General features: G+C 38.7%; 1 protein-coding gene across 9 annotated transcripts in view; it reads right to left on the bottom strand.

Annotated features, from left to right (window-relative positions):
- LOC120531118 (calmodulin-binding transcription activator 1-like) overlaps positions 1-12,727 on the bottom strand; it is a 202,265-nt gene that overhangs the window by 59,328 nt on the left and 130,210 nt on the right. For all 9 annotated transcript variants that reach the window (XM_039756226.1, XM_039756225.1, XM_039756224.1 and 6 more), the window contains 2 exons: positions 12,485-12,611; positions 12,126-12,260 (listed from right to left, as the gene is read on the bottom strand). In XM_039756226.1, coding sequence (XP_039612160.1) covers positions 12,126-12,260; positions 12,485-12,611 — 262 coding nt within the window. The remainder of the gene's footprint in view (positions 1-12,125; positions 12,261-12,484; positions 12,612-12,727) is intronic.

The following is a 12,727-nucleotide window of genomic DNA, read 5'->3' on the forward strand; positions in this document are numbered from 1 at the left end:
GTGGTGTTGTAGTGGTTAAGGCTTTGGAGCTAGGTTATGAGATCAACTCCTGCTACTGACAATTTGTGACCATGAGTAAGTGACTTCACCTGACTCTGCTCCAATTGGAAAACTGAAAGTTTAACTTCATTTATCTCAGATGTTGTAAGTTGCCTTGGATAAAGGCATCTGTCAAATAAAACATAAAAATATATTATTATTAGGTCATTAGGTCAGCTTACTGTTGAACATGCTATATACAATTGTCCATGAGAAAAGCATTCTCACATTAGATAGATTCCTCCTTTTTTCTGCTTTTCCTAGTGCCTTGGCGTTGGTCGATGGTCATTGTAAAACACAGTTTTACAGGAAAGTGTATTCTTCTGAATTGAAATGGATAATTAGAAGGAATAATGTGAAGTCTGAGTATATATTGTTATAAAATTGAATAATACTTATATATTATTAGTTATACTATTTTCCTTTTTTTACATTTTTCACTTAAGTACAGTAGTTCTTTTTGTGTTTTTGTCAGTTATATGTTGTCCCCCTTTAAAGAACATGGATGTGAATGTGTATGCTTGAAGAGGACATACATAAGTGCTGATAACCTATATGAGTGCTTCTCAACCTCTGGGTCACAAGCACATGAGGAAAAAGAATGTTTTAGTTACTGAGAAGCACCGAAACAACCCTCTTCCCGGTCCACCAAAGGGCTTGACTGTGCTGTGCAATAGTTTGGAGGGGCCTACCTGCTCTTCCATTTTCGCTCATTTCCACAAGGTTGAGAAACACTGCTCAATGTGTATTAACATAAATAGTGAGGCATGTGGAGTATTTCTCCATTAGAAATTCAAGCACCGCTATCTAAGACTGGAGTTTCCATATGGAAGATTATTCATGTTAAATTGAAATGTAATGCATATGTACATGGTGTATTTAATTTTAGCATGATACAACTGTGTCATCATTTAAAAACATATCAAGCAAATGATCAATTGCAACTCACTACAACATGCAATTTTTATGTCAGTTTAAAATGCAATACAAAAGCATATTCATTTTCATTTATGTCCATAGATCGGGTGTCTTAAATTAACCAAATGAACAATCAGCATCAAAAGGTGGGGCAAGGGGTGTCAACAGTTGGGGTCAAAGATGTTCCAATCAACAGTGTGTTCAACCACCGCTAAAGAAAGCAAGTGGAAAGTTCATAAGGCAGTGGAACTGCAGTCTCACGTAATTTGCAGAAGTAAATGACAATTTAATTCCCTTCCATGCCAAATGAAGGAAAACTGGTTTTCACAGAGGGAAAGAATAAAAGGCTATGAAGAAACCAAACTCAGGTGACACTAACAAATGTTTCACTATATTCAGTATTTACTTAAAACTGTTAACAGCCCACACCTTGAAAATGTAACCACACTACTTAGTTGTTAATAATGACATTCAGTTCCTGGTTGCCTGTAGACTTTGTAATCCTTGTGAATCCTCCTATTTTCTGCCTTGGTCATTGAGGAACTTATTTAAAGTGGTATTGATTTGGCTGCCTTAACTGCTTTTGCTTTTTTCTGTCCTAGTTTTGTTAAGATCATTAAGAAAACTGTCAAAAGGTACCCAAGTATTAAGCCATGAATCACCAAAGATATAAAAGGACTACTTTTGTAAAAACAACATGCTAATCGGGAAAATAAAGTAGAAGAAAAGCAAGTTTTGCAGCAAAGGCTTAACATGTTAATTAAACACAATAAAAAGATGTATCTGCGGTGGGCTGGCGCCCTGCCTGGGGTTTGTTTCTTGCCTTGCTCCCTGTGTTGGCTGGAATTGGCTCCAGCAGACCTCCGTGACCCTGTAGTTAGGATATAGCAGGTTGGATAATGGATGGATGGAAAAGGGTATATGGAGGAAAAAAGTCAAGAGGTGGCTTAATGTTAACAATTCAAAGCAGGGTTGGAAAGATCTGAAACAATCACAGGACTGGATTCTTAAAAAAGCGTGGCCTTTCAAATGGACAAGGACCTCAATCTTTTAGTGGATGATCTTAATGACTTTTTACAAGATTTGAACTCAATGATTTCAGCACTCATAATGCACAAGTAAGGGAGATGCTTATGTAAAAATATTAGAAATATTGCTGGAATGGAGGTCAGTATAATGAGAGTGAAGAATTCTTTGCAGCAGGTAAAAATGAACAGGGCAGTGGGGCCAGACGGCATATCAAGTTGACTCCTGTTTTAGGCAGCTTTCCCCAGTTTGTCATTTGCTTTTTCACTGGTCTCTGAGCTCAGTTCCTAAGGGCTCCAGACCAAGCAGTCTGAAAGACTACAGACCTGTGGCACTCACATCCATTCCAATAAAATGCTTTGAATACTTGGTAAAAAAAATAAAAATAAAAAAGTTTAATGGTAAAGTCATTTCTAGATAGCCACCAGTTTTCATACTGTACAGAGGTTTGGAAGATGCTCTGCTGGTTATCATACATCAAATCTACACCTCTCTCGATAGGTCTGGTTCATATGTCAGAGCATTATTTCTGGGTTTTTCTTCAGCGTTCAATACCATCCAACCTCACATACTGGCTGAGAAATTGATCAGGCGCTCCTCAAGCATGTGTTTTGTCTCCATTACTATTTACACTGCACACAAGTGACCTGAGACAGAACAATGGCCATTGCCCCATTATCAAGTATGCTAATATAGCACATCTCTGCTGAGGATTTAAATCAAGTGTCAAAAAGGCCAAAGAAATGATATTTGACTCAAAGAGACAGAAAACTGCACGTTCACATTCTTTTCATTCCAGAGCCATTTGGTACATCTTTTTAATAAGTAATATAGGAGGAATATACTAGAGTTGAAAAGTTTTAGAACATCTTAGTTTTTTCAGTTTTTATGGAAATGCATGTTTTAATGTCTTAATGTTTCATAAAATCAAGGCATAGAACAAATAAACAATATCAAATAAAACAATAATTCAAAGAATCATTCAGCATACAAAATTTGATTCAAATTTTTGATTAATCAAAGTAGCCACCTTTTAGCGATATAACAGCCAAACTGTGTTAACCCTTTTGATTCAGTATGCCGGTCACTCTGTGCAAGTCACCAACTCTGCCTCCAGCAAAAGAACCCCAGACCACCAGAATTCATCCACCATGTTTGACACTTGGTGTAATATACTGCGGAACCAACCTTTCACCAAGCTGTTGGTGTACAAACAACCTGCGTGATGAACTGAAGATTTCAGTTTTTTGATTCATTGGTCCAGTGTGTTGTAGTCCCCAGCTGATATTTCAAGGGCCTATGTTGTCCTTTAAGGAGTGGCTTTCTTACTGCCCCTCGCCCTGTCAAACCCGCAGCATAAAGTCTTCTCTTTACAAGAAAAACTGGGACTTGCTTTTTTCAACCACAGTTAAGCTGTGCTTGAAGCTGTTGTGCTGTGAGACGCCTGTCACACAAGCTGGTGATCCTTAGAAATTTGTCTTCCGATTGGGTTGTGACTTTGGCTCTGCCAGATCTCTTCCTGTCAGAGATTCTTTCAGTTTCCGTTTGCCTTTGGATTATCTAGGACATCCATTCTTACTCTTTCTCTATTTTCTCTAAATGAAAGGCCAAGGGTAATAATGATCTGTCTCATGTAATTTGTTAATTGCTGTTTTCTTGCCATTATCACTGGAATTTACAACTTTCTACAGTGCAATATTGTCCAAATAGTACTTCAGAGAGTGTAGTAACACAGTCTTTTCCAACACTGCTTTAAGACAGTCAGAGGGTTTTAAGTAATCAACAGAAGTTGGGACACCTGTGCAAATTGCTTACAAGCCTTAATTTACTTTAACTGCTGCAGAACATCTGTAGTTTGTAACCTATTACTTGTTCCCAGAAGAAGGACAATTTATAATACTCTTATATTTCATTTTTTTCAGTTTTTGCTAGCATACACTTTAAATTTAAACCTCTGGCAGTTTACTGTTTACCATTTCATCACTTTTGGTCATTTGTTGCATTTCAGCTGATTAAATTTGAAGAAAAACTGAAGTGTTCTAAAACTTTTGACCAGTTGTGTATGTTTATGTATTTTTTATGTTATCTTTGTTTCCTGAATTTCATTTTCTCAAATTGTTTAAAGGCACATTTCAGTTTTTTTTTTTTGGATAGGTTTAAGTGTTTTGTTTCAACTCTTTTATGTTCCTATCACTTTTTGTTTCTTAAATGTTTTTGGTGATTTAATTTATAGAAACATTTTACAGGCTCTTGTAATTTTCTGTCTACTGATTAAGTAATTTTAGTTTGTATCTTCTGCGGTGGGCTGGCGCCCTGCCCAGGGTTTGTTTCCTGCCTTGCGCCCTGTGTTGGCTGGGATTGGCCCCAGCAGACCCCTGTGACCCTGTAGTTAGGATATAGCGAGTTGGATAATGGATGGATAGTTTGTATCTTTATTCTTCATTATTTCAATTTTTGTGTATTTTTTTATGTATTAAATTTGTGTATTAAATAAAGAGTTTTATTTTAAGCTTTATTAATTGAAATTAAGTAATACTAGCCAACCCACGACGTAGCATACAATATAATTATTTCTTGATAGGTAAACACTTCCTGAAAGACACAGTTGTTCAAATGGGGTGGGTTTGAGGATACGACTGTGAGTGAATGAAAAGATGGAACTCTGGAGAGAGCAACATACAATTATCCGTGACTGAAAACTGTTTTTGGCAGATACAGGCATATCTTTTTGAAAGTTTGGCCCTGTGCCTTATTAATTGTCATTGCAAAGGCCAATCTAACAGGAAATTGTCTGCGTGTAAAAGTAAAAGGTAAATTTGAATCTGATGGGGTCAGGGAAATCCAGGGAATAAGGACAGTTTGTGAGGTAGCAGTTGCGACAGTTTTACACTCCAGTACATTGCGGTGAATGCTAGTAACAGTCAGGTGGGCGGGCAGGCTGGCAAACCAACAAAAACACTATGCTCTTAGTATGGTATGAATTAGGTTTTTGTAGACAAAGGTTTTCCCTGTTCTTGCAGGATTATCTAAGAAGAAGCATGTTTGTCGTGGATGGGAATCACTGTATGCAGCGTGTAAAACAGTTTGCGAGGCTGTATGCGGGAGGAGGGTTAGACTTGGCAGGCAGGGCTCTGTCATGCGTATCCCATGACGCGGGAGGAGGGTTAGAGTTGGCCGGCGGGGCTCTGTCGTGCATATCCCCTATCCCATGGTCTCTGTCTTGCGTGCCATGGTCGATTTAGTATATAGAAAAGCAGCCGGAATCGAAAAGAACAGTGAAAAGTCAACGTGGCTCAGAGGTGCATGTGGACTGTAGCAGAGACAAAAGCGACTGAGGCTGTGTTTGGTGAAGTGTTGCGTGTGGGCACATGAGCAGGCAGTGTGCATGCCTTGAGAGCAAGGGTGGACGTGAGAGGAGGGTTAGACTTGGCAGGTGGGGCTCTGTCGTGCATATCCCATGACGCGGGAGGAGGGATAGAGTTGGCGGACGGGGCTCTGTCGTGCATATCCCATGACGCGGGAGGAGGGTTAGAGTTGGCGGACGGGGCTCTGTCGTGCATATCCCATGGTCTCTGTCTTGCATGCCATGGTCGGCTACTTAGTGAATTATATATATATATATAGTTAATTAGGGTTTGTGAAATTCCAGGGTTTTGGTCGTGTTTGATTATCCCAGCCTGTTTTAGGGTTGTCCTAGATTGCTAATCATTACCCATGGCAACTGTTAATCTCATTTTCTTATTTACAAAAGACTAAATTCAACTTGCTCAAAAGCAGGAACTTTGTTTACAGTTGATGAAGTAAATTGTAGTGTAAATTATGTTGTGCAGGTTGTAAATGCATACTTAATGGTCAGCCTATTGGGAGAATAAGGAACATGTAATTCAATGTACACAGAATTGCAAATGGCAGAACACAAGAGCAGGAGGTTTTTGAAGTAATCAGTGACTGTTTTTTAACACAGTATGTTAAAGCACCAACGCAGGGTGAAGCTTGTCTGGATTTAGTATTTTGCATTAATCAGGTTAGAATTGCGTGGGTAGAGATGATTGAACCACTAGGGTCAAGTGACCATAATATAATACAGTTCTCAGTGTTTTGTAAGAGAGCAGATGCAAAGACTAAAACTGTTAAGTTTAACTTTAGTAAAGAAAATTTTGAGCAGATGCAGCAAGTCTAAGGAGGATAGTCTGGGATAAGCTTTTAAGTATGGAGACTTTAGGTTTAAAAATGTTTTACATGTAACGCAGGACAGGTATATACCTAAATTTGGACTTAAGAATTTTAAAATGACTCCACAGTGGATTAATAATGAGTTAAAAAAGAAGCTGCAAAGGAAAAAACAGCTTTATAAGACTTATTTAAGACTAATAACTCCTATGTGAATCATAGGGCATATGAGAACATGAGGGGAACCATTAAGAAAGAATTTAGGGAGGCTAAAAGACAGTTGAAGAGGAATATAGCAGATAAGCCAAAAGATGACCCAAATAAATTCTTTTAGTATTTTAGTAATAAAAGGACAGTCAAGGAAGAGGTGAAGTGCATCAGGGATAGTTAAGCAGAATTAAAAATATAGACAGTGAAATAATGGATGCATTTTTCCTGAGGTCTTAACAAGTGAGGAAGTCGATAACCTCCCAGCAGTAAAAGGGGATACTAAGGAGGTACTGATTAATTTGGAAATTGTAGAGGGAGAAGTACTGCTTAGATTAAATAGGCTGAAATCAAACAAATCTCCAGGACTAGATATTTACCCTCGAGTTCACAAGGAGGCTAGCAAGTTCATATATAAACCATTGACACATATTTTAGGAAGTCACTGCACACTTGGGAAATTCCAAAGGACTGGGAAATGGAAAATATTATCCCGTTCTATAAAAACGGTGCCCGAGAAGATCCAAGCAACTATAGGCCAGTAAGCTTGATGTGCATCACAGTAAAATTAATTGAAAGAATTATTAAAGATAAGATTGAGCAACATATGACAAGAACAGGAGTTTTTCTGAACAGCCAGCAAGGGTTCAGAAGAGGGGGGTCATGTTTTTTTTTTTAACATGCTGGAATTCTATGAGGAAGCAACAAAAGGATACAATCAATGTGGGGCATATTATATTATTTATCTGGACTTTCAGAAAGCATTTGAAGGTGCCACATGAGTGGTTGGGCATCAAACTAAAAGAAGTGGAAGTTCAGGGTGATGTTTGTAGATGGCTGCAAAATTGGCTCAGACACAGGAAGCTTGTATGTAACAAGCTGGTTAAGTTTGCAGATGATCCTAAGATAGGTGGGTTGGCGGATAATCTAGAATCCTTTGAATCATTGCAGAGGGACTTGGACAGCATACAGGTTTGTTCAGATTTGTGGCAGATAAAGTTTAATGACAGTAAAAGTAAAATATTACACATAGGAAGTAAGAATTTTAGGTTTGAATATACAATGTGGAGCCTGAAAATCAAGAGTACACCTTATGAGAAGGAGTTAGGAGTCGCAGTGGACTCAACACTATCAACTTCCCAACAGTGTTCAGAAGCCATTAAGAAGGCTAGCAGAATGTTAGGTTATGCAGCACGATGTGTGGAGTACAAGTTTTATAATACACTGGTAAGGCCTTATCTTGAGTACTGTGTGCAGTTTTGATTTCCAGGCTACAAAAAGGACATAGCAGCACTAGAAAAGGTCCAGAGAAGAGCAACTAAGCTCATTCAGCCACTACAGGGGATGAATTATGAGCAAAGACTAAAAGAGCTGACCCTAACCCTAACCCTTTTCATTTTAAGCAAAATAATATTAAGAGGTGACATGATTGAAATGTTTAGAATTATGAAGGGAATTAGTACAGTGGATCAAGACTGTTACTGTTAAAATGAGATCATCAAGAACACAGGTGGAGACTTAAGGGTAAATTTTGCAAAAGCATTAGGAAGTTCTTATTTACACAGAGAACCATAGACACTTGGAATAAGCTACCAAATAGCGTGGTAGATAGTAAGGCTTTAGGGACATTCAAAACTAGACTTGATTTTTTTTTTAGAAAAATTAAGTGGATAGGACTGGCAAACGTTTTTGGGCTGAATAGCCTGTTCTCGTTTAGTCCTCGTTCTAAAAGAAAGGACAAAAGAAATAGAAGAATGTACAGATAGGAAGGAAATAGGTGAAATGCATGTAAGAATAAGGATAATTAGGAATCACTTTCAACTGTACACATAAGAAGGATGGGTAGGTACTTGTAAACCAAGAGAAAGGACCTAAAAGGCGTTTGGCATCTTTCTGTGAACTTTTACATTACTCCAGAAAAGAAACAAGAGATACATGGGACGTTATGCTATGGTTAACATATCACAGCGACCAGATACACAAAATGGTTGCAGCCTGTGAAATCTAGAGACACAAAATGGCAGTGCTCATGAAAAAACAGTTATATAATCTGTACAACAGAAAAAAATAATCACAAAAATAACAGTTAGTGGGGGACAAAAAATGAAATGAAATGAAACTATTAATTCCTAACAAAAAGATCCAGGCAAAAAGACAAAATGATGCAAGAGTTGGCCCAAGACACATAATACATTGCCTTTTTATTATGTTGTCGTTGTAATAGCTAAAATTAAGGTTAGTAGATGCATTTTGTTAATATTTTTATTTTTTCCTAGTGTCTACAAAATAAATTCTTAAACTGGAAATGTTTTAAAGGGATCTTCAAAACCATAGGAGATAAAATGAGGTATACCATATAAACACGCATTTATGGGGGGCAGTTTGGTGTGGTGAGCAATGCTACCTGACATATCCAGAATCCCATGTGGTGTTTGTACATCTCCTGCGGAGTCTTTCTTCCCACATCCCCATGAACTGTGCGTTACGTTATTTGGAGCTTCTAAATATGAGCGTGCCTGTGTGTCTGTGTCATGGGTCCTTCATTGGAGTGGCTTCCTATAAAGGTTGTTTGTGTTACTAAAGTAGGCTCTAGTGTACCATGACCCTGAATTTTCTTAATTGAAAAATTAAAATCGCAAAATTGAACTCAATTTCTATCCTTGCACCCTATTCATTCCAATTTTAATTTTGTAAATTGCTTATTCACAGAAATAGTACTTGCAATATATTGTACCTTTGGTGCCTGGGTTTATGTTATTTCTATATATTCATGATGTCTTTATTCAATGAGATGTATTAACCAGCGTCTAAACTAGTATATGTTAATTAGCTAAATTAAATGACCTGGATCTTACACTTAAACGCCACATAACTGTTTAACCTAATATATTGTTTCTGGAACATGTGTTTACATTATGTCATTTGTAAAATCTGTCATTCCTACCTGTAAACTTGTTAGGGCTCATTTATACTTCACACTCAGAATGTGTACAGTCCCGCATCATGGCTGCCACGCGTTTCCAGCGTCCATTTGATGCGTCCTCTGAGCAGGTCCTCAGAAATTAACGCGACGCATGTGCGAATGGCAGTACCAGCAAAAAGTCGGGGGGCACAGTGTGCTAAAAGTTGGAATGTGACGTCAGAGTCTCTGGTTACTATCTACCTGTGACAGAAAGCCGCTTTGCGGATCCTACGAGATCGGTGTGTGCGCTTCGATGTTTGATGAATGCTTCGAAGAGGTGAAGCAAAATGCCAACCTACAGATGCATTCGTGGTGCTTTTTTATTCAAGCGTCGCATATTCCCGATCATAATGACACGATATATTTTAAAAGTCTCACATACCCTCTTCTGTGCCGTCTTTTTTTCTAGGGCTTCCTCTGGTACTGACAGCAGCGGCAAACAGCAATAGATCGCCACACTAAGCACATTAAATGTATGATATTCCAACTCTCTGCACATTTAGAATCCTTAGAGTTATACTTGATATCACTTTCATGATGAAATGCATTGAAGTATGTATGTTAAATTTCACAGATAAATCAGTAATTTCATTTAAATAATGAATACTGTTAATAATTACACACATGGGGGTGGCACAGTGGCGGAGAGTTAGTGCTGCTGTCTTGCATTGAGTCATGACACTGATATTCCCTGCCTGGAGTTTACATGTTTTCCTGCTGGGTTTCCACCGTGTGTTCCAGTTTCCTTCCAAAGATATGTAGATTTGGTTACACTAAAATGATGCTAGTGTATGTGTGTGCTTGTATTCACCTTGAGATGAGCTGATGCCTCGTCCAGGGATTGTTTCTGCCTCGTGCCCAGTGCTAGCTGAAATGGACAAATAACTGGACTGATGATTTAATCATTAAACATCCTTTTCAGAGATATTGCAGTAAGGTGTCTTCGGAATTTAATGGGTATTCCAGGCAATTCACAACACAGCGAAGCCAAACCTGTTCTCACCGTGATAATATCTCGCACTGCCACCTGGTGGATTCCTCCAGATTTACGTAAAGTACGCGTACAAGTATAAACAGTACAATGCTTGTGTAGCGGGAGTGTCTGTTGCAGCATGCATTGCGTGAAGTATAAACCGGGCCTTAGCCTGTACTCAGTCAAAAGCGCTGTACAAAAATACAGTATAAAAAACCAGTACAGACACTTGCAACTATGAACATTTCTTAATTATGAGTCTTGCCCACCAGGTAGAGAGCTGTCCTATCAGTATAGTATATTATGACAGGCTCAAAAGAATTTTTTCTTTATTAAGCTAAGAATGACATGAAAGTGTCCTTCATGTCAGCATAGCTCACTTTGGCTGTTCCTCAGCACTAGGTTGATGCTTTTGCAAAATCAATAAAGGAAATATGCAGGTGTGTTTTTGCTGTGGTATATTCTCTCCATCAAATCCTAAAAACTATTCTAATTAGAACTGTATTCTACATTAGTATTATTAATTCTGAGTTCACTATCAGCATACATGCACTGTTAAACCTGCTCGATGTAAATTAGGGTCATGGTGAGCTGGAGCCATCCTGGCAGCACAAGGTAGGAACAGCACTGGCCAGGGCTCATGTCCATCACATGTCCTGTACATTCAGCACTTTTTGCATATTTTTAAGTCACCATGAACTTGAAAGCTAATTGTCCAAACTGCCAGAATTTAGCAAATATTTCTTTTATGCATAAGTGGTACCTGTTTAGTATTTTGTGCAGAAGTGCTGTCTGCATGCAAAAAGCTATCCCATTAATAAGCTCTTAAAAAGTGACCAGTTCTAATCAATAGAACCCAAATGCAGACATATCATTGTCATTTTTATCTTTTTTGCAAACATCCATCCATTTTCTAACCCGCTGAATCTGAACACAGGGTCACGGGGGTCTGCTGGAGCCAATCCCAGCCAACACAGGGCACAAGGCAGGAACCAATCCTGGGCAGGGTGCCAACCCACTGCAGGGCACACACAAACACACCCACACACCAAGCCCACACTAGGGCCAATTTAGAATCTCCAATCCACCTAACCTGCATGTCTTTGGATAGTGCTCAGGAAAAAAATGCAAGTTAGTGAGTTAAATACAAAACACCTTTACAAAGCTCTGAAACTCAAGGGCTGAATTCAAAAACAAGAAAGCAAAATGGCCAGTAAGTACAGTAATACCTTAAATAATGAACAAGAATTAGAAAGATTAGAAAGTACTGTGACCTTCTAGGGCCACTGGCATAAACCTCATATACTGAACAATGCGAGTACTGTTTTTCTTTTTTTAAACCCAAAGCAGATTGTTATTACAGAAAGCCCTCTACATGATTACTTGAACCTCTGAGGCAAGAAGAACTTTTATGAGTGTGTCATCTACAAAATGTAAGATCTGTTCTCAGTGTCATGCAGAACAAGGCTAGAAGTAGGAGACATATTGATGCTAACTTGACTGTTTTCTTCTGACACGATAGTCTGTGTGTGACAGCCTCTAAACTTGTTCATGTCCTGCATGTGTTTCGCAATATAATCAATCCACTTTCATTACAGCCTCTCATTGAACAGTAATATGTACAGTAACAGACCATTTTGTAAAGTCAATCAGGAAAATGACCTGCTCCTTTTTTGGGACAAACATGCTTATTTATCTGAATTTAATTATGTGACATGATGCTGCCATGCATAAATGTATAGCACCCCCACTGGTTACTAGAACCCCCTACAGAGTAGCATTATAGCTGATCACCCCAACCATCTAATCAAGTACCCCATAGGTTCTTACCATCTAGAGATAGCCAGTCATGCTGAGAAGATGGTAGTGAGGGCAATGCCCGGGCCTTGTACTCGAACACCACAGAATTTGAGATGATTTGGTTGTTGATGGCTACCTGCAGAGTGACAAGACCAGTGTCGTGGGCTGTGAAGGATAAAGAAATAGAGAAGAGATCAGGTTTGAAAATGGCAAGTGCCCCATAGACCTGGAGTTGGGAACCAAATTATTATAAAGCCTTTCTAATAAGCTCATACAACGAGCTTGGAACAAAAAAAAAATTAGGTGAGCAGCTGATTACTTTGCAGCAAAGATCCAAGGAACTAAGCTAATAGCAGAATGTGCTTAGGGTGATTCTGTTTTAACCTTACCTGGGCAGTAACATCGTAGTACTCCTGGCTGGATCAGGGAAGCTGGGACTGAGATCTGATCAAAGAGGCAGCTGTAGTTATTGCTGGCTTCCTGCCAAGGTCCAGTAATGAGTACCTTGACCCCACCCTGCAATGGCAAAACCACACACAGGCAGATAGGAGCACGTGAGTATCATAAAAAGCAAAGCACTGAACACATTATTGACTAATATGGAATGTCAGTGTCATCTGTTGAGAAATAAA

The sequence above is a fragment of the Polypterus senegalus genome, chromosome 6, assembly GCF_016835505.1.
Source record: "Polypterus senegalus isolate Bchr_013 chromosome 6, ASM1683550v1, whole genome shotgun sequence".
NCBI lineage: Eukaryota > Metazoa > Chordata > Cladistia > Polypteriformes > Polypteridae > Polypterus > Polypterus senegalus.